Here is a 19,993-nt window from a genome sequence, read left to right as displayed (position 1 = left end):
TGAAGGAAGCCCAGACTCTTCTTGGCATCCGGCCAGGATGCCGAACAGCCAGGAACAGAGGGCCGCGCTGTCCAAGAGCGCTGCTACACCACAGCCAGATGCCCATGACGCGGCTACGACACCCACGATACCCGATGCGACGCATAGCCATGACTTGGGAAACGCCTGGATGGCTGGCGATGGCGAAGAACCTGACGGCGATGCTTGGCTGATATCCGAAGAGCCGACTGTGCAGTCGATAGACGTTGATGCGCCAGAAGCTGCCCCTAAACGGACCTCAGGACCAGCCCCTACCGAGGTATCTGAGCTAGCCAACGAAGCGCAAGCAGCACAAAACTCTGTCGAGGACGCTTTCGAAAAGAAGTCAACTGCGACCGACCCTTTCGACACGAATGAAGACGAAGGCGCCGATGCTTGGCTTACGGAAAAGTCAGCTCAAGAGCCTTTGCCAACCGAAGCTGCGCCGGCTCCTGTGGCTGATGCTGTTGAGTGCACTGAACTGCAACCGAATCTCGAGCAAGCGGCTGAGATCGATGCAGCTTCGATATCAAAAGACGCCAAGACACATGAAGCTGGGCTGCAGTCGCATGCCAAGCCTGCAGATGAGGTAGCTAAAGAGCCGGAGGCGGAAGGAGAAGACACACAGCCATCGCATCAACCCCTCTCTCAACATTCAAGCTCCATGTCTTTCGCTCGAACCGTCTCTCACGAAATCAGCTTCATGGACGATGACGAGAGCGACTGGACACTCTCCCGATCCAACACCGACCAATTCAAGTTCATGTCTCCCACCGACCGAACGAATTCGTTTCCTCCCGTTCCGCCGGCACAGCCATCCGAGGAATCGTTTCCTCCACACCCGCTGCCCTCTTCGCAGGCTCTCGACGTTGTTGAAGAGGTCGAGAAGAACTCTTTCGCCCAGGATAACCCAGAAGAACAAAACATGTTTTGGGAAAATGGTGGCACCGCAAGCATTGCACAGGAGTCTTTCCAGACTATTGGTGGCGACATCGGCGATGCTGCTACAGAGGCATCACAGTCACGATTTGAAGAAGGCCTGCCTCTTATTCCAGCCGCCGCGGAAGTGGCCAAAGAAGACGCCGAGCATTCTAGCAAGAATACCTTTGACTCATTTGGGGAAGAGGATGCTGGCGACGACTTCTTCTCCAATGTTCAGCAAGCCGAGACCGCTGACGATCTCATTCAGCCTCTCCAGCGCAAGTCTACCATGCAGGTAATTGGAAACACCCTCAATGGAGAGCCGACCATGCGACAGCCTGCATTCGATACACTGGAAGAGCACGCCGAGGAGGATCACCATGCCCAAGCCCTTGCAAGTGCGTTTGGTGCGGCGGCTGAGGACGAAAGTCTGTCACAGCCCCCAGCAGATCTATCTGCCAAGTGGCAAGAAGCTTTCGGAACCGGAGACGACGATGAGGATTTTCTTCTAGACGACGCTGGAAATGAGGATGGGGCAATTGATACGGCCGATTTCCTGGGTAGCGATGACGAGGGGTTTCTGCTAGAGGACGATGACGATGCACCTGCTGCCACCTCCACCAAGGCACCAGCTCCCAACCCGTATTTGCCAGCCCAGACCCAGACGCAACCTCAACCCTTTTCTGCCCCGACCACTCCATACGGATTTACCGCGCAGCCCCCACAGCACACACCTTATGGTGGCGCATTTGGCTATGCTCCGGCTGCACCACGAACAGAGGCTCCCAAAGCCGAGAGCTTTGCAGACAAAGCCAAGGGCGGATACGCTTCACCGTATGACCTGCCTACAGATCTCGTCAGCATGAACGTTAAGCCTCGTAAGAGGCCAACCGCGCCGAATCCTCCCCAAGAACCAACCCCGCCGCCGATGACTGCCCCGCCGCGGACAGCGAATGCTTACGCGCCTCCTCCTGGCCCGGCGGCAGCTCCTCCTACAGCTCCTGGAGCTACCCCCCACGCGCCCTCTCCGAGATCTGCAAGCAGGCAAGAGAGTTTCTTTGAAGATCTACCTGTGACTGCAAAACCCCGTCCGGGCTCGCGCCAGAGCCTTCGTGCCGCCTCTCCCAACAAGCAGTATGGCAGCCCGAGCCCAATGACTTCCTCTGCACCTCCGCCGTCTGCCATGAACCAGCAGTACCAGTCTCCGCCAATTGAGCGCCCGGTGGCCCCCGAGAATTCTGTACCAGACTTGGTTGCGCCACCAAAAGTGAACCCTTACGCCGCGTTGCAAGCAGGATCTGCACCGCCGTCTGCGCCTGCCGGCAATGCTACCAGATACTCACCAGCACCCGCTCAGCAACACAAGGGAAGCTCAGCTCCGCCGCCCGCGACGTCAAACCGCTTTTCTCCCGCGCCTCCACTGCCACGCCAAAACAGCTCGCCGACCCAGCCGGCGCCTGCCTCCGCGTCGCAAACGTATCTGCCACACTTGCCTAGAACATCGAGCCCATTGGCTCAGTTTGAGATTCACCATGACAAGGCTGGTGCAGGTGTTGATGCTGGCCACTCCGATAGACGTGCTAGCTACCACCATGAACCGAGACTGAACCGCGTCTCATCTCTTCCGCCAACCCGCGAGGTAGATGAAGAAGAGGACATCCAGGCTGGGACTCAGCTTGGAGCGCCCCAACAGCATGCTTCTGCTGCTGCCCGATACAGCCCTGCTCCCCAGCATACCCAAGCTGCACCAGCCAGCCAGCTTTCATCACCGCAGAAGCGCAACACCAGCAACTACATGCCTCACTCTGTGCCACACCTGCCCAACTTTGCTCCTCCCGTTCGATCGCAGACACAATCTCCTGGAGCCAATCGAAACACTCACGAGCAAGCCCGACCGGCTTCTGCGCATACAAATACAGCCCCGACTTTTGGTCAGGTCTCGCAGCCTACAAACACGATGCCCCTTCGCATTCGTGGTGCGTCCCTCACTATGAATATGGTGCCTCCTACCGATGGCCGCGAGCATGATCCTCTTCAGCGCTGGCAGGGTGTTCCGATTATCACCTGGGGTGTCGGCGGTGCCATGGTGACTTCGTTTCCCAAGAGCACACCGCGCTACACTATGAATCAGTCAGCACCGACGATGCTGAGAACTCCTGGAGAGGTCAAAGTCAAGAGCATGAAGGAAATCGAGCCTTTGCCTGAGCAGTTGGCCAAATTCCCAGGTCCTTTGCGAGGCAAGTCGAAGAAGAAGGATGCCCTTGCTTGGCTGTCCTCCGGGATTACGGCACTGGAAAGGGAACTGCCTGATATATCTCTGACCCCTCAACTGTCCTTAGAAGCGAAGAGATCGATCGAGCGACTGCTTCTGTGGAAGATCCTCCGCGTATTCATCGAGTTTGATGGACACTTGGAAGGTTCTCCTGCAGTTGAAACTGCAGTGCGAGAAGTCTTGTCTTCGCAAGGAGGCGGAGACGCCTCGGTGCCTACTGGCTCGAATTTCGGCCAGATGGTATCCTCGACTAGCATGAAGGCGGATGATATTGACTCCGCTTCCATGGAAAGTATCAAAGACAATTTGCTCAAGGGTGACCGTGAAGCGGCCGTCTGGGCAGCTGTCGACAAGCGTCTGTGGGGCCATGCTATGCTGATTGCTCATACTACCTCGCCCGAGCTCTACAGCCGAGTAGCGCAAGAATTTGTACGAAAGGAGGTCAACTATCCGGGCCACAGCAACCAGTCTCTTGGCGCGTTCTACAAGGTCCTCTCTGGAAACTATGAAGATTGCGTTGACGAGTTGGTGCCTGTCCATGCTCGTGCTGGTATGCAGCTGATGTCTACCGATACTGGATTCGGCGCAACCCAAGATTCGTTGAGCGGCCTAGAAAAATGGAAGGAGACCGTTTCAATGGTGCTCAGCAACAGAAGTGAGAACGACATTCGGGGCTTAAACGCCCTCGGCAAACTTCTCTCTGGCTATGGTAGGGCCGAAGCAGCTCAGATATGCTTCATCTTCAGCAGAACTATTTCAGTCTTCGGTGGTATTGATGACCCCGACGCTGACTTCGTCTTGATTGGTGCTGATCACCACAAGCAATCGGATCAGTTTGCCAAGGAAACGGAGGCGTTGCAACTAAGTGAGGTTTACGAGTATGGCCTGACACTGTCTGGAGCCGCGAACCTCGCCGCTGGTGCCCCGCATCTGGCAGGCTACAAGCTTCAGCATGCGACAGTGCTTGCCGAGCATGGTTACCGTGACAAGGCTCTGCAGTATTGTGATGCTATCCTCACTTCCATGAGCGCACAAACCCGTCGATCCCCATATCACCACCCTCTCCTGGAGGTCGCCGTCGACGATTTTATGAGACGTTTGAAGCAAGCGCCCAAGGACGACGGCTCAAGCTGGATGTCCAAGCCAAGCATGAACAAGGTATCAGATAGCATGTGGAACCGGTTCAACAAATTCGTCGCTGGAGACGAAGACGCCAATGGACAAGCAGGCGCCGATGGTGAACATGGCCCGTTTGCTCGTATCGCCTCCACTCCAAACATCAGCCGCTCGCCGTCTGTGTCAAACTTTGAGACCTATGGAACCTCCCCTAGCTATGGCGTGTCAGCTCTGCCGCCGCAAACTACGGGAGCTAGCTCCCGATATGCGCCATCCACAACCCCGGCTGTCACTGCAGCTCAGAACCCATATGACTTTGTTTCGCAACAGCCGGCTCCTGAGCCGCAGCAGGCGATAGGCCGTACGTCAAACGAGTACACCCCCAGTCCCTACGAACCCGCCTACGGTGGCACCAGTGGTGGTGATTCCGGATACCCTGGCTTCAACCAGAGCGCGCCTGCAGCATCAGCGTATCAGCCACAGGCACCGAGCACCACAACTCAGCCCTACGGTCTACAGCCGTCACCCAGCATCACTGCTGAGCCTAATGTGAACTCCGACTATGGCTACCAAGGGTACCAGCCTGCTGACGGCTACGAGCCGGTGCAGCCTGCTGAAGTTGACGCGAAGACGGATGACATTGCACAAACTGGTTACCAGCCGCAGTCGACACAAAGCTACGGTTTTGAGCCTCCATCAATGCAATCCTATGGGTACGCGCCACCTTCCACACAGTCTCAAAGCCACGAGCCGCAATCCACTGAGCCACAAGGCTACGAAACTCCTTCTGGCCAGTCTCAGGGGTTCGAACCACCATCGACTCAGTCATACGGGTACGAGCCTCCTTCGTACCAGCCTGACATGAGCAATGCTGCCGAGGACGACGCCCCTCAGTCAAAGAAGAAGAGCTTTATGGACGATGACGATGATGATATCCCTGCTCTGAGGGCGTCAGACAATCAGAGCAAGGCTGACATGGACCGCGAAAACCAAGAAATGTTCAAGAAGGTTGCAGAGGAAGAAGCCAAACGAGCTGCAGAGGCAGCGGCAGCCAAGAAATCTGGCGGCTGGGGTTTCGGCGGCTGGTTTGGCGGAGCCAAGAAGGCAGATCTCGGCAGTGGTGAAGCATCACCTCAGAAGGCCATCAAGGCCAAGCTAGGTGAATCCAACAGCTTCGTGTACGATCCTGATCTGAAGCGATGGATCAACAAGAAGGCTGGTGCTGAGCAGACGGAGGCCCCGAAGGCCTCCGCGCCTCCGCCAAGGGGTGGCGTTCCTCGCTCCGTCAGCGGCACTCCTCCACCGAGCGCTGCTGGCCCGCCTGGCGGAGGCATTCCACGATCGGCTTCGACCTCCAACCTCAGGGGCGGCACAATGCCTCCTCCCCCCAGCGGCCTGGGCATCAGCGGGCCCCCTCCCATGATGCGTTCCGACTCCAGCGCCAGTGCCGCTGGCGCTCCCACGCCGCCAAGCGGACCTCCTAGCCGTCCTCCCACGAGCATCAGCAATGCCAGCAGCATTGATGACTTGCTCGGCGCCGCGGGTCCTCGCAAGACTTCGGGCAAGAAGCCCCGCAAGAGTGGTCGCTATGTGGACGTCATGGCCAAATAAGGCAACGGAGAAACAGAGTCGAGTCGGAATGATGGAATGAAGGAATGAAGAGAGAGGAATGAAGGAATCGGTTCGAAAAAAAAAATATTACTAAGCTAATCATCATGGAGGCTGCACGGCATGAGGCTTGCAGCTTTGCCATAATCTGGTCATGGCTGCATTTTTGGCCCCTTTTGCGCATCATATGGCGTTTTACATGCTGGGGGGACAATTCTCGTTCGTGCCCTCTTGTATTTCTTGTTTTTGTTTCTCTCATGTATCATAATAGAGTGCGTTGTATTATAGATGTTCTTTCGTAGAACAAGAAAATTTACTAAATACTATATTCATTTCATGCCTGGTTATTACCTTGCGACGTTGCTATTCTATGCGCTATATGACTGGACATAATACTGCGGCATCACATTAGTTCTCTAAGATCCCAGCAGGATTTTGTCAACGTCTGGTGGCAACATACCGTAACTACAGAATCGTCTGCGGACGCGTCGTCGTACTGCGGTACGTACACGTATAGAATCAGCGCGTGATCGTCCGCAAAGCACGCAATCACGCGGCCCTCCAGCCTGCCAACGCTCAGCACGCGGCTCCAGTCCTTGCCGTCGACGCGCACCGTCGCCCAGCGGTCGGGCCCGTCCTCGCGGAATCGCGTGCTCGGGTGCTCGGCGAGCGGGCGGTCGAGCTGCGCGGGGTCGAGCTCCGGGTTCTCGAGGCCGGACCAGACGCTGGCAATGTCGGTCGTGTCGGTGGCGATGCGCAGGCGCAGGCTGCCGTGCATGTTGGCGGCGAGCTCGAGCCGCGGCGCCTTGGCCCCTCCTCCTCCTCCCGTGGCGGTCGTCGTCTGCGCGAGCTTGGTGAAGCGGTCCGAGATGGCCTTGAGCTGGAGGAGCGGCGGCAGCTGGATGTGCACGTCGGGCTCGCGGACCTTGGGCTGCATGATGGTCTCGACGGTCTCGGGGTGCAGCACCCGCACCGGAATGTCCTGCGTGATGATCTTTTCGTGCTCGCGGCGTAGCGATGTCTCGAGGTGCTCAGCGTGGAAGAGCTCGTCCTCGTCGCCCATGGCAAACGGGTCATCGTTGTCTACCGCTGCGGTGCGTGCTTGCGGGCCAGCAGCAGCAGCGGCGGCGGCGGCGGCGTTTGTGCTGCTGCCGGCGGTGGTGGTGGTTGTGATTGTGAGGGAGAGCACGGGCAGGCCGTCCTTTTTGGTGAGGCGCAGGGAGGCGGAGATGCTGTTGAGGGCGGACTTGAGCGCGCGCTGAAGCGGCTGCAGAGGCAGCTCGAGGTTGATGGTGTTGTTGGCTTCTGCGGATTGGATGTGGTAGTTGTCAAAGATGAAGTCCATGGCGAGGGAGCTGGGGGAGTGTTAGCGGCGCTTCTGCCTGATGAGGTAGCAAAGACTGCAAATGATAATCAAGCGGAGTCGAAAAGCACGGTTCATGGGGATACGCACGCCCAAACCTGGGATCCCATGTCGGGAATCACGGTGAAGCGTGCCGTCTCATCACTAAGACGCACCCAGGCGATCTTCTCGAGCGAAGAGAGCGCCGCCGTGAGCTCTGCAGATCTATTAGCGCGCGGCCATTGGCCATTCTGGAAAGAGATTGCCTACTCGAGAATGTACGTATATTTTTTAATTCTGTTCGAAAGCGCATGGCGAAATGATGTAGTTAGCCACAGGATGTTGCGTGAGCAAACGCGGTGGTGCGCCAGCCAGCAGCGCGTAGATGGAATTATGGCGGGGCAGCACATTGACCGTCGAGTTCAGGTACGGTGGTTGCAAAAAAAAGACGCCGTTGGTTGTTAGTCTCGAGACAACGAGAGAAATAAAAGAGATAAAAGAAATAAAAGAAGTAAGATGAGGGTCAAAAAATACGAAGACGTTAAAAATAATTATAAGACACACTAAGAATACTAGTAAGATAACAAGATAAATGAAGTAACAAGTCACGGCTTCTATTCACAGGCGCGGCGTCTGTTCTTGTCATCCACTTGATGACGTGCAGAGCCAGCATCCCATCTTTGTTTCCCCCTCGCACCGTCTTTTTAGCTCATTGGCCTATCCATCCCTACACGTCCTGAATTGTGTTGAGTTTCTCATATTGCTCGGGCGATGCCGACCAGGGGTACATTCGTTCTTGATGTCCGGGTAGTCAATCGTCGCCGACCAGCGCGCCACGCCGTGACTGCACGCGAACATGAACTCGGGCAGGTACGTCATCTCGGCGATGCACAGTGTGGCCACCCACGCCTTTTCGTCCTTTGAACAGACAGTGCCGTTGACCCAGTGGCAGTTATGGCGCGTCTCGAAATGGGACGGCCCGACTGTCTGGGTGCAGACCATGCCGCCCCAGCGAAAGTCGTGGTGGGTGCCGTTGCAGCGCAGCTCCGGGGCCTCGGCAGTGTTCTTCTTCGGCTTGCTCATATGATATGTGCCGTCGGAGCACTTGACGGCGCAGTTCTCCGGCGTTTGGCATGCGCGGTGGACTCGCTTGTGCTTCTTGGCTTCGGTGCGAGGGGCGGCGCAGAGGAGTGCGGTGGTGATGGCGACGGACAGCTTCATGATTGCTGACGATGAGGGTTTTTCTCTGGAATTATGGATCAGCGGCTGGGTAAGTTATTTTCTTGAACCAAGATGAAAATGTAATTACCTTGCTGGGGAAGAGACATGACCGCGCCTGATGGATGGCTATCTGCCCGCGGTGGTCAGATGGTAGAGAGGGGAAAAGACAGGCAGCCGTAAAGATGAGCGAAATAGTTATCTAACCGACTTGTTTCGACACTAGGGAAAGCGTGGCTGCCGCGAGAACTAATTTTCAGAAATAAAAAATAAGATTTTCTTCGCCATTTGGCGCCAATACAACTGGCCCTGTTCGAGACTCAGACACCCAAGTAGCCGGTTCCAAAAATCGCTTTCGACCAGGCCTCACACGAAGCGATCGCCGGCGCTTAAGCCAAGCTGAGGATTCACACTAACATAATTCCGAAAGTATGCATTGCACCTAGCTAATACCGTCTTGACAATCAATCAGCTCAAGTGATCCGCGTTACAGTCCTAGGCAGTGGCAGCGGCCTTGGCGAGAGCAACAAGAAGAAAAGGTGGGAGCTTCATTTTAAATGCCATGAGGCTCCATTCCATGTCTGAGTTGGAGTATTACCACGTGTAATGTAAACGATACTGCAGGCTTGGTCATAGCCGACATGGACATGTCGTTGCGGAGAGCCGGCCGGGGAGAAGGAGCGCGGTTTGTTGTGATTACATTACAACAAAAAGATGAGTTTGAACCTTTCCGGCCCAAGAACATTCTTTACCTAGAGTTTGTTATTGTAGCGCCGAGCGACAATAGCAAAAGTAAGAGCTCGTCGCAGCATATATAAAAAAACCGCCTTAGGCGAAATAATTTAGGGAGTCATGGTGCGCCGCAACACAATCCAAGACAACTCTTCACCTTTTCAAGAAAGAAAGGCCCAAAAACCTAAGCATACAGGCGCGATACGACGTCTGTGCAGAGTGGCATTGCGACGGCAAAGACCGACAGCTCGAGCCCAGAGTAGGCGCAAGCCACAACAAAGCAAGTCCAAGGTCATGACGCGAGGGTATCACTTTCTTTCGAACAATGCACCCTTTTACCTTTAGCAAGACTGGCTTTGTCCACTTTTCAACAATGAACAGACATCAGTATTCGCCATTCACAGCATTTTACTTCCCGCCGACAACTATAGAATAATTCCAGTGCCTTGCACAGTGGCCGCTACGTCCCTGGCTCGACGCTACAGAAAAGCTTGAAGACGCCGCCGGGTCACCACTCAGGACAATACGGACATCTGGCTACACTAAAGAATACACCAAATTAGCCGACATGGGCTGTTGCTTTTCGTGCATTGGTGAGCGGCGCAAGCTCGCTCGCGCTGAGGCGACGACGACGCCACCACCGCCGACGCCGCCGCCGGTCCCAAGACTACGAGAGCCCTACAGGGAGTCGGCGACATCCAACATGACGCACTCCACTACATTGACAGGCGCCTCCACAATCGCTATGCAAGGTCTCGATGGGAGAACCCGCATCACAGTGTTCGGAAAATCACATGAAGATCCGCTACGATGCAACCCCGCGCAACCAGAGGAAGAGGCCAGGGGCAGGACAGTCCGGAGGCAGGCAGCGGATGATGATGAGGCCTTGACCAAAAGAATAGGAATGGTGTTCTTGACCGACACAGAAAAGTCTTCGCCGGTATCAACACGTGAGGGTACGCATGCAGAGGACATCTTTGAGAGGGTCGAGACAAATGACACGGCACGTACGGTGGTCCAGACCAGGGAGCCGCCCCAAGGCCCGGAGTCTGCACAGGAGCACGCCCAAGATTCGGGGTCTGCGCACCAACATGCGGAAAATCCGGAGTCTGAAAAGGATCACGTAAGCACATGATCGAAACTATAGGAAACGGGCGTGAGCTTTGAGAATTGGCGTTATGTTGGGCTTCAAATATCCAGGTGGAGGCGTTTTCATGTGTTTTTCTTTGGTCGCAGCGATGTATTGCCAGCGGGCAACAGTGTGCAGTATTGGCCGCTGTCGGTTTCAGGTAGAATAAGTGTCGTGAGATTCATGAACGCTATGTGAATGCTATAGTTATACAAGCGAGAAAATCAAGTTGTTCGAGCTTTTCAATCATCCTCTCCATCGCTGTCGTCTATGAAGCCTTCTTCCAGGCTGTGCAAAGTAGTTAGCCTCTAGTTCCGATACTAGGACACCTTTCCCCAGCCGGACATAAATAGGATAAACTTACTCTCTACTCAGCCGAACCATATCCGATCCGAAGCCCGTCACCTCGAAGACCCCCTCGTCGACACGGCCCAGCTCCTCGCCAATGTCTTCATCGCCGCCCGCCCCCGCGGCCGCAAAGCGGCCCATGTCCTGGCGCCACGTCGACGGCAGCGTCAGCGCCGCCAGGCGGCTCGTGATGCGCTCGCGCAGCGACGACGACGCCGAGCCGAGCGAGTCGAGCGGGAGGTACTGGCTGTAGCGGTTGCGGTAGCGGCGCCAGAGCGGGAGGACGGCAAAGGTGACGACGAGGAAGAGCGCAAACGAAATGGTGGCGGGGACGATTAGAATCTGTAGTTTTTTCTGTCAGTTGCGGGTGGCGGGCAGGGCGACGGGCAGGGCGACGGAAGAAGAGACGAACCTTGACGCCGGAGAGTGCGGCGCCCATGATGGCGATGGTAATGGGCTGGGGCGGCGCGTCGCAGGCAGGCAAGCGGTAGGTCGCGGCGGCGGCGGAAAGGACCGGATGCGCAGCGGCGACTATGCGCAAATAGACGGAGAGACCGGCCGCGGCGAGATGATGGACGCCGTGGGAAACAGATGTGTCGATGAATCGGGTTGGTGGTAATGGTCCACGTAGTCGTCGTTCTCCACGAAACAAATGTCGAGACCCTGGACGGATAAGGGTGGTCCGGGTGGTCTTGGGCGGAACCAGACGCGCTAGAACATTCGCTATAGCGCCGTACGTATCGTTAATAAGACGTCACCTGGTGGCCTGAAGCTGGTGGATGCTGTCCTTCTACAGCGCCCCAGCAGGCCATCGCCCACTAACACACGGCGCGAACGAAGCAGCCAGGCGGGTGCATTTACACGACACGGGCAATGGATGGGGGCGACGCTCCGTTGTAAGTAGGTATGATTTAACTTCCGGGTTGTATTGAACAAGATGCGAAATAACACTTTTTGCAGAAAACCATAATGAGACAGGCCAAGTTGCCGAAACACATGCGAAAGAAATTGGCCTGTGAACTATGGCATCATCGCCCAATTCTGGACACGAGCAGAATAGAAATCAAGCAAAAGTTGAAGAACAAAAAAGCCAATTCAGTACTAGCTAACCAAGATATAATATTAGAGATGAATGAAACTTTGTTGATGCTCCTCCGCCGTCATCGCCGCCGCCTCCAAACCCAAAGCAATAACAAGTTTCCACCTGTGGCGTCCACTGCTGGGTATTTAATCGTCTCGGCGCCCGGGGTCCGGATTCTCCTACCAATATCAAGCATTGTATCTTGAAATCCCCCAAATAGGCTGTGATGGGAGCCAGTAATGGTCGGGCACTTACCAGATTCGCCGTCTGTTGCCAGAGCGAAGTCGCTCTCTTAAAAATCTGAGCCGCGAAAGTTGAGAGCTGGGTCAGTCGTTAGCAACATGTCACGATTAAATATCCTTGATCAAGCGGCAGAGATGAGGAGGGAAATGAAAGAAAGTAGGACAAAATTCTTAGTACAGACAGGCATTGCTCAGCCATGAATGTAAGTTCGACGTCCGATTTATTCTAGCCGAGAGCTGGGTAGAACAGCGCCATTGAAAGGGCGTGTTCTTCGCCAAGGGGCAGAAATAGGGCAGTGATGAGAAACACTGCACTCGCAGTTGTCCTGAGTCCAAGGGAGTGAATATACACGAAGCAGAGAAAACACCAAACAGAGCAAGACAGTTGAGATAGAATCCCATGGCAGAAAATGGTGCTCAGGGAATGCAGCAACGGCAAAATGCGCAGCGAAAAACAGGCAAAACAGATGCGAGTGCAGGGAAATAAGATGAAAAAGATTGGAATAAGAGAAAAGAAAAAATCGCTGGGACGGAGGATTATAACCTACGACGAGGTGATGATATTCGGGGAAGGGGCCACGATGCCACTACAAAGCTCCTGCCACGCAGCATACAGGTGTGGCCAGCACTGGGTAGCAAACAAATCGCTTCAATATTTCAGATTTTAGTTGATCGAGTTTATTAGACTAAAACCCAGCAGGTTACACCAATCTCAAATCACCCACGGAGCCAACAGACTGAACATGAGCAAGCTGGCAGCGGCCAAAGACACTGCGCAGAACCATGCACTTTTCTGCGACAGAAAGGTCCTTTACGCATACTAGAGAGAAACAATATTCATGGTTCTAGTTTTTCTCCGTATTTGATGTTTTATTCATTTTATTATATTTACCTTCGCCGAAGAATGGCCAATGTAGGTTGTGCTTGGTGTGCGCCGAAGCAAAGACGACCTCGCCGCCAAACTCTGCTGACTGACTACACAAAAAAGATGCGAATGTGCTCCTTGGAATACCAACTCTGTAATTCTGGTATGGTTACAATGCACCCTACCATGTCTATCTGCAGGCCATTTTCCAACTGATGGCATGTAGTTCAAACATCTCGCACCCACCGTCGCATTTCGAGTCCCGGTATGGTAGGCCAAGGTGACCGGGATCGGAGTATTGATGGCGTCACTGGTCAAGGTGCTACTAGTAAGATCGATAGAACGGCTAGCATTGGCTGCATTGACGGTGAGGGGTAATAGTGTTTGATGTTTGGCGTCGACGTCGGCGTATCGATAGCCGTGCGCTGGACCCTGTAACATGATAGTGTGTCGTTTCGGAGCCTCCCGACAGGTATACTACTAATCCGAATGACAGATCTGCCTATACATTAGACTTGTAATGACCTTGGAAAATAAATTGCCTGTCAGATGTGTATACTTGCACGCTGGCTGAGACATATGCATGCAGCACTGCATCAGTGTATCACAGGCCGGCGTGGCAGGGTCTCATGCAACTACCGCTGGTGAGTACTCCAGACTCGAGGAAACATGACACTCAGCATCATTACAGACCAGACCGTTTTGGGCTACCCGATTTCAATTCAAACAGGGCAGTGTCTCCTGAGTAGAAAGGCCGCTAACCCAAACAAAGATGGCGCCAGGCTCGGAAATCAGGGGTAAGGGCGCTGTAAGCACTGTAACACTGGCCAGCACCTCCACAGTCGCCGCTAACAATATCGTGGCGGGCAGGGCGTGTTGGACAGCAGATTGACAAGCAGACAGGTAGTATTACCAGGCCATCCTAGCAAGGTCCCTAGCAGTAATATGCAGTCACTCTTTAGCCTTAGTCGCAAAAAGTTGACGCGTGCCCGGTTGGGCGAGGTTGTTGCCAAAATTGCTAGGCGATGATGGCCACCGTAACTTACAGCACGCAGGTACCAAACACGGGAGCCAGTTGAACCGCTGCACCCACTGGTACGCAACGGCACGCCACTCAACGCCTTGCATCTCAAACGACAACAGTCTACCTATTCATGCTTCTGCCCTCATCCCGTGCGAGTGCCGTCTCGGACCTATTCTTTTGTTTCTATAATATTTCACCCAACCCTGCCAGCTGCATGGTCAGCTTTCTCTTCGTCTGCAGTCTGCACTGAACCGCCCACCTACCGGTGTCCCCTGAACTACCTACATTAACCCCTGCAGAGTGCCCCGACTCCCCCACTAGCGCACTAGCCACACCACCACCATCCAAGCCACTACACCCGCTCCTGGCCTGTCGTCCCCTTTTGACAACGCGCCGCCTGGCACAATCCAACGCCTTGGCCTTTTCCCATATCCAAATCGCCTGACTCGACAGCACACGACTACACCTCGGCCTGTCAAAGCCTGCTGTCCCCCTGCAATACTCTCAGCTCAAGGGATCGCGGGCAAAAAACTGCAATCCAGACGACGACCACATAGCAAACAAGGAGGAAGACAGGACGGTGCTGCTTGGACCGCTTCCTACAGTCGACATCTTCCCCTCTGCGACGATACAAAACGACTCTTCCCGTCATCATCATGCGAGCGGCCCACGGTCTGCATTCCGTCGCTTCTACGCGTTTCTGATTACGAAATTAATACCATACTTAATACCAATTCAACATGTCCGACAAGACCAGGCAGTCGTCCGGCGGGCGCTCCATCTTCTCCCGGAACAAGAACAAGGATAAGCGCGCCACCGAATCCGAATCCTACGATGCCCTCAGTACCATGAGCTCCCGCTCGTCTCGCCACAACCGCGACTCCTCGGCCATCTCCATCGATGGACTGCCTCCACCCGATCCTAGCACGAGCATGATGTCCAGCGTCATTAGCTCGGTCCCGTACGATGCCATCGCTCCCGGCTCGCGCTCGCCTATACCCGTCGACTACCTTCCGAAAGCTGACCAAGTACCCGTTCGTAGGGAACCTTTGCCTCACCAACTAAATAAGGGCCATGACTTTCATCAATATCCAACCTTTGACCCCTCCGCCGGCAATGCTGGCTCACACTCTTCCAGAATGGGACCCCCCGCTACAAACGTTACCATGGCCAGCACAGGGAGGACGACGCAGTTCCAGCAATGGGGTCCCTCTCGCGGCAGCATGGTGAGTACTACGAATGGGTCTCACACGTCTCGATACGACTCGCTCTTGTCTCCCAACAACCGTATTTCTGACGCCAGCGTCTTTTCGGGTATGTCCATCAATGCTTTATAGATGCATTGAGCACAGACTAACTCCCGCAGTCCAACCGAGCGCATCATCTTTGAGCTCCTATGGCACACCTCATCGCGAATCCCACCGCCTCACCAAGTTCCCCGGACCCGGCGCACACGACACCTTTAACTTTCCCAAACCCGACGACGACAATGTCATTGAACAAATGTTTGCGCATCTCATGCACAGGCGCGGCTGGCACAACCTGCCTGAGCAAGCCAGGAGACAAATGATGGCCTACAAACCCGACAAGAAGTGGACTCTGTTGCACCAGGACAGATTGGCCGAGTGGCAGGGCGAGCAGAAGCGTCGCATGACAGCCCGTGTTAGCCAGTTTGCTCAGCCAGACGTCACTACGTACTCCGATGAAGAAGGCACACCGGAGTGGTATGTACGAAGAGTGATGGAAGACAAGCTGGACGGCAAGGGCATGGGCAGTTTGGAGGTCAACCTTCGCACCCAGCAGATCGGCTGGGTGCGTCGCTTTGTTGAGTGTCAAGGACAAGTTGCGCTCGTCACTCTACTGCTCAAAATCAACCGCAAAATTGCCAACGCGCCGGCAAGCGAGAGCTCCAAGGTGGAGAAGGGCCTCGACCGCGAATACGATATTATCAAGTGTCTAAAGACACTTATGAACAACAAATTTGGTGCAGACGACGCGCTGATGCAGCAAAAGGTGCTTCTGGCACTCGGTACATCGCTTGTCTCACCTCGCTTGACCACGAGAAAGCTCGTCTCTGAAATCCTCACGTTCTTGTGTACCTGGGGTGACAACGGCGAGGGGCACTACAAGGTTATCCAAGCTCTTGACGAGGTCAAGGCCCAGACCGGGGCAAATGGCCGATTCGACGAGTGGATGCAGCTGGTTGAAGCGACTGTCGACGGTCGTGGTAAGATGGGTAGCATGGTTGGCGCAAGCGATGATATTCGTACCGGCGGTGTCGGTATGGAGAACTTGCTCATGGAATATTCTGTTGCGACCATCATCTTGGTGAATATGATGATCGATGCCCCGGAAAAAGACTTGCAGTTGCGAGTACACATCCGCGCCCAATTCACGGGATGTGGCATCAAGCGCACCCTGAGTAAGATGGAGGCTTTTCAATATGAGCTCCTTGACAAGCAGATTGAGCGCTTCCGCTCCAACGAGGCCATTGACTACGAGGATATGCTTGAGCGTGAGAACAGCAGCATCAAGGACAGCATTGAAGGCGAGGTCAAAGACCTGAGCGATCCCGTTCAGATTGCCGACGCCATCCAGCAACGCCTCCGGGGCAGTCGGACCAACGACTACTTTGTCTCGGCCCTCCAGCATCTACTGCTAATGCGCGCCAACGATGGCGAGGAACGTCTACGCATGTTCCAGCTTGTGGATTCTATGCTTAGCTACGTCGCCATGGACAGGAGGCTGCCCAACATGGATCTGAAGCAAAGTCTCAACTTTACTGTTCAAAGCTTACTCGATAAGCTGCATACCGATTCGGAGGCCAGACAAGCACAAGACGAGTCTCTTGAGTCTCGCCAAATCGCGGCGGCCGCCATGGCTGAGCGTGATGAGATGCGTGCGCGACTGGAACTTGGCGCAGACGGACTTGTCGCGAAACTTCAAAAGCAGGTCGACGAGCAGAGTAGATTTATTGATGCGCAAAGACGACGGACGGAAGGTTTAAAGGCTGAACTGGAGGGCGTGCAAACGATCCGTGCCAAGGAGGCCCAACGCAATGAGCTTGAGACCAGAGAATTGTATCTCATGCTGCGTGATGCCCAAGACATTGCCGCTTCCAACGCCGCCAAGGGTGCTGCTGCTACCAGTGCCCCTGCCGCCGTCGCCAACGGCACCAACCCTGAACAGATGCAAGGCATTCTCGACCGTCAACGCCTGATGGAGCGCCTGCAAATGCAACTTGAGCGACAAAAGACACAGTACAAGCTCGAAGGCAGAGTATGGGGTGAAGCGGCTGGGCCTTCTGATCGCCTTCGTGCTCTACGCGAAGAAATGGAGGATGAAGAGGCTGAAGCAGCTCCCGGCGCCCCTCGCGACTTCACTAACAGCGTGCTCGGCAGCATCAATCGCCAAACGCGGATCCCTCGCAAGCCCGTCAACGCAAATGGTGAGGTTTCAGACAGAGAAACCATTGAAGAGGTCTCTGAGCTGGAAGAGGAGGATGGTGTTGTATATGAGCGCCCCAGAATCGTCGAATACAAGCGACCTGTCATGGATCCTAGACAACAAGCTGTTTTCGTCGACGAGCTTGGCAACAAGCTCAAGAAGTACGACGGAAGCGATGATGACGATGAAGGCGTCACCACCGGACCATCACACCCCAGCCTGGAATCAACTTCACCACAGACACCTGCCGATGGCGACACTCCCAAGGCCGGCTTCACAACTCCTGCCACCAGCGCAGCTACACCGGCTACGGGCGCTGCTCCTCCTCCGCCGCCGCCGCCTCCGCCTCCTATGCCTGGCCAAATTGTCGGAGCACCTCCGCCACCACCACCAATGCCCGGACAAACTTCCGGAGCACCCCCGCCACCTCCGCCTCCGCCTCCACCGCCCATGCCGGGTCAGATCTCCGGCGCACCACCCCCTCCTCCCCCTCCTCCACCCCCACCGCCTATGCCTGGCATGAGATCGCCTGCGATGGGAACAGATGGCACGGCTTCGCCCGGGCTACCTTCCTCCGACTCGGCAGGATCCATGCCTCCTCCGCCGCCGCCTATGCCCGGTCCCAAGTCTGGCGGTTTCCTTCCCCAGCCCACGTACAGTGCTACGCCTAGCGTCGGTCTGCCTGTCGCAAGACCCAAGAAGAAGCTCAAGGCTCTTCACTGGGAGAAGGTTGATGCACCAGAGACAAGTCACTGGGCCGCTCACACACCATCGGCAGAGGCACGCGAAGAGAAGTACATTGAACTTAGTAGGAAGGGTATCTTGGATGAAGTCGAAAAGCTGTTTATGGCGAAGGAGATCAAGAAAATCGGTGCGGCCACCGGACGCAAAGATGACAAGAAGCAAGTCATTTCCGCAGATTTGCGCAAAGCGTACGAAATTGCGCTCGCCAAGTTTTCACAGCATTCTGTGGAGAAGATTGTACAAATGATCATCCATTGCGATGTCCAAGTTCTCGACAACGTTGTCGTGATGGACTTTTTGCAAAAGGACGACCTTTGCAACATTTCCGATAATACGTCCAAGCAAATGGCTCCTTACAGCAGAGATCTCACCGGACCAGATGCCGCCACGCAAATAAGAGAAATGGATCCAGCCGATTTGACCAGACAAGATCAGATCTATCTGTATACTGCTTTTGAACTACACCACTACTGGAAGAGCCGAATGCGTGCTCTGGCGCTGACTCGAAACTTTGAGGTGGAATATGAGGAGATTTATGAGAAGATGCACCAAGTCATCAGTGTGTCTGAATCGCTCCGAGATTCGGTCTCGCTCATGAATGTCCTGGGTCTCATTTTGGATATCGGTAATTACATGAACGACGCCAACAAGCAAGCTCGGGGTTTCAAGCTGAGCTCGCTTTCGCGACTCGGTATGGTCAAGGATGACAAGAACGAGTCGTCGCTGGCCGACCTGGTCGAGCGTATCGTTCGTGGCCAGTACCCAGAGTGGGAGAACTTTGCTTCCGAGATTGGCGGCGTTATCCCTGCACAAAAGATGAATGTCGAACAGCTCGAAGCCGATGCCAAGAGGTACATTGACAACATCCGCAACGTGCAAATGTCTCTCGACTCTGGCAACCTCAGCGATCCCAAAAAATTCCATCCCGAGGACCGCGTCAACTTGATTGTGCAGCGTTGCATGAAAGACGCTCGTCGCAAGGCTGAGCAGATGCAGCTATACCTGGATGAGATGATCCGCACATTCAAGGATATTATGATTTTCTACGGCGAGGATCCTGCCGATGAGAATGCCAGGCGCGACTTCTTTACCAAGCTTGCCAACTTCTTGACTGAATGGAAGAAATCACGAGAGAAGAACGTTCAGCTAGAGGAGACGCGCAAACGCAACGAAGCATCGATGAAGCGCAAGCATGCTGCGCAGAAGGCCGCCCAGGCCGCCAGCGAGCCAGGCTCGGCCTCTGCTACCAGTACTGGAGCGATGGACTCACTATTGGAGAAGCTCCGCGCAGCGGCGCCGCAGGCTCGGGACCAGAGAGACCGACGTCGCCGCGCCCGTCTAAAGGACCGCCACCAAGTGCGGGTGGCTTCTGGACAGAAGATTCCTGATCTTAACGAGATCCCCGAGGTGGAGGCCGTGTTGAAGACGTCAGACCAGACGATTGAAGAGGAGGAAAACAGCACAGCCGGGCCAGCCGGGCCAGCCAGCCCCGACCGCACACAGTCCCGCGATGGTGACGACGACGTAGCCGACCGCGCAGCGGCCTTGCTGCAGGGCATGCGTGGCGGAGACGCCGACGACAGCGAGAAGCGCGAGAGTCTTCGGAAGGCAAGGCGGCAAACAGCCGAAGAGGAGAGACGTATGCGCCGGCGGCGCCGCGACAAGGCCTCTGTGAGCAACGCAGAGGATGTGGGGAAGACGGCTGATGGCACGGAAGAGGATGCATCGACGGCTGGTCACGACGAGTCGGCCCGAGCGTCGATTGCTGGGCGGTCGGAGGACGGCGAGGCCGGAGAGGAAAGGACATCATAGAAGGCAAGATGGTAGAGGAAGGATCCAAGAGAAGCTCCAAAGGATAGGGACACATTCGCTCCTTTCTATACAAA

The 19,993-nt window shown here is 55.1% G+C and overlaps 6 protein-coding genes across 6 annotated transcripts; 3 read left to right on the top strand and 3 right to left on the bottom strand.

Moving 5' to 3' along the window:
* Window positions 1-37: 37 nt before the first annotated feature.
* Window positions 38-5,938, top strand: LMH87_002755 (uncharacterized protein; the record flags this gene model as incomplete). The annotated part of the gene is made up of 1 exon (XM_056194262.1): window positions 38-5,938. One exon carries the CDS (start codon window positions 38-40, stop codon window positions 5,936-5,938), a length of 5,901 nt encoding a protein of 1,966 aa, XP_056051217.1.
* A 365-nt stretch (window positions 5,939-6,303) lies between these two features.
* On the bottom strand, window positions 6,304-7,590 carry LMH87_002754 (uncharacterized protein; the record flags this gene model as incomplete). The annotated part of the gene is made up of 4 exons (XM_056194261.1): window positions 6,304-6,330; window positions 6,396-7,290; window positions 7,389-7,494; window positions 7,548-7,590. The coding sequence occupies 4 exons, from the start codon at window positions 7,588-7,590 to the stop codon at window positions 6,304-6,306; spliced, it is 1,071 nt and encodes a 356-aa protein (XP_056051216.1).
* Window positions 7,591-7,994: 404 nt separating this feature from the next.
* Window positions 7,995-8,360, bottom strand: LMH87_002753 (uncharacterized protein; the record flags this gene model as incomplete). The annotated part of the gene is made up of 1 exon (XM_056194260.1): window positions 7,995-8,360. One exon carries the CDS (start codon window positions 8,358-8,360, stop codon window positions 7,995-7,997), a length of 366 nt encoding a protein of 121 aa, XP_056051215.1.
* A 1,435-nt stretch (window positions 8,361-9,795) lies between these two features.
* Window positions 9,796-10,362, top strand: LMH87_002752 (uncharacterized protein; the record flags this gene model as incomplete). Its single annotated transcript, XM_056194258.1, has 1 exon — window positions 9,796-10,362. One exon carries the CDS (start codon window positions 9,796-9,798, stop codon window positions 10,360-10,362), a length of 567 nt encoding a protein of 188 aa, XP_056051214.1.
* A 236-nt stretch (window positions 10,363-10,598) lies between these two features.
* On the bottom strand, window positions 10,599-11,143 carry LMH87_002751 (uncharacterized protein; the record flags this gene model as incomplete). The annotated part of the gene is made up of 3 exons (XM_056194257.1): window positions 10,599-10,644; window positions 10,721-11,046; window positions 11,117-11,143. The coding sequence occupies 3 exons, from the start codon at window positions 11,141-11,143 to the stop codon at window positions 10,599-10,601; spliced, it is 399 nt and encodes a 132-aa protein (XP_056051213.1).
* Window positions 11,144-14,656: 3,513 nt separating this feature from the next.
* LMH87_002750 (uncharacterized protein) lies at window positions 14,657-19,919 on the top strand (the record flags this gene model as incomplete). Its single annotated transcript, XM_056194256.1, has 3 exons — window positions 14,657-14,877; window positions 14,959-15,230; window positions 15,283-19,919. The coding sequence occupies 3 exons, from the start codon at window positions 14,657-14,659 to the stop codon at window positions 19,917-19,919; spliced, it is 5,130 nt and encodes a 1,709-aa protein (XP_056051212.1).
* Between the last annotated feature and the right edge of the window lie 74 nt (window positions 19,920-19,993).

Source organism: Akanthomyces muscarius, chromosome 3, assembly GCF_028009165.1.
Source record: "Akanthomyces muscarius strain Ve6 chromosome 3, whole genome shotgun sequence".
In the NCBI taxonomy this organism is placed as follows: Eukaryota; Fungi; Ascomycota; class Sordariomycetes; order Hypocreales; family Cordycipitaceae; genus Akanthomyces; species Akanthomyces muscarius.
The sequence above is the reverse complement of the archived record's forward strand: the minus strand, read 5'-3'. Positions and strand labels throughout refer to the sequence as shown.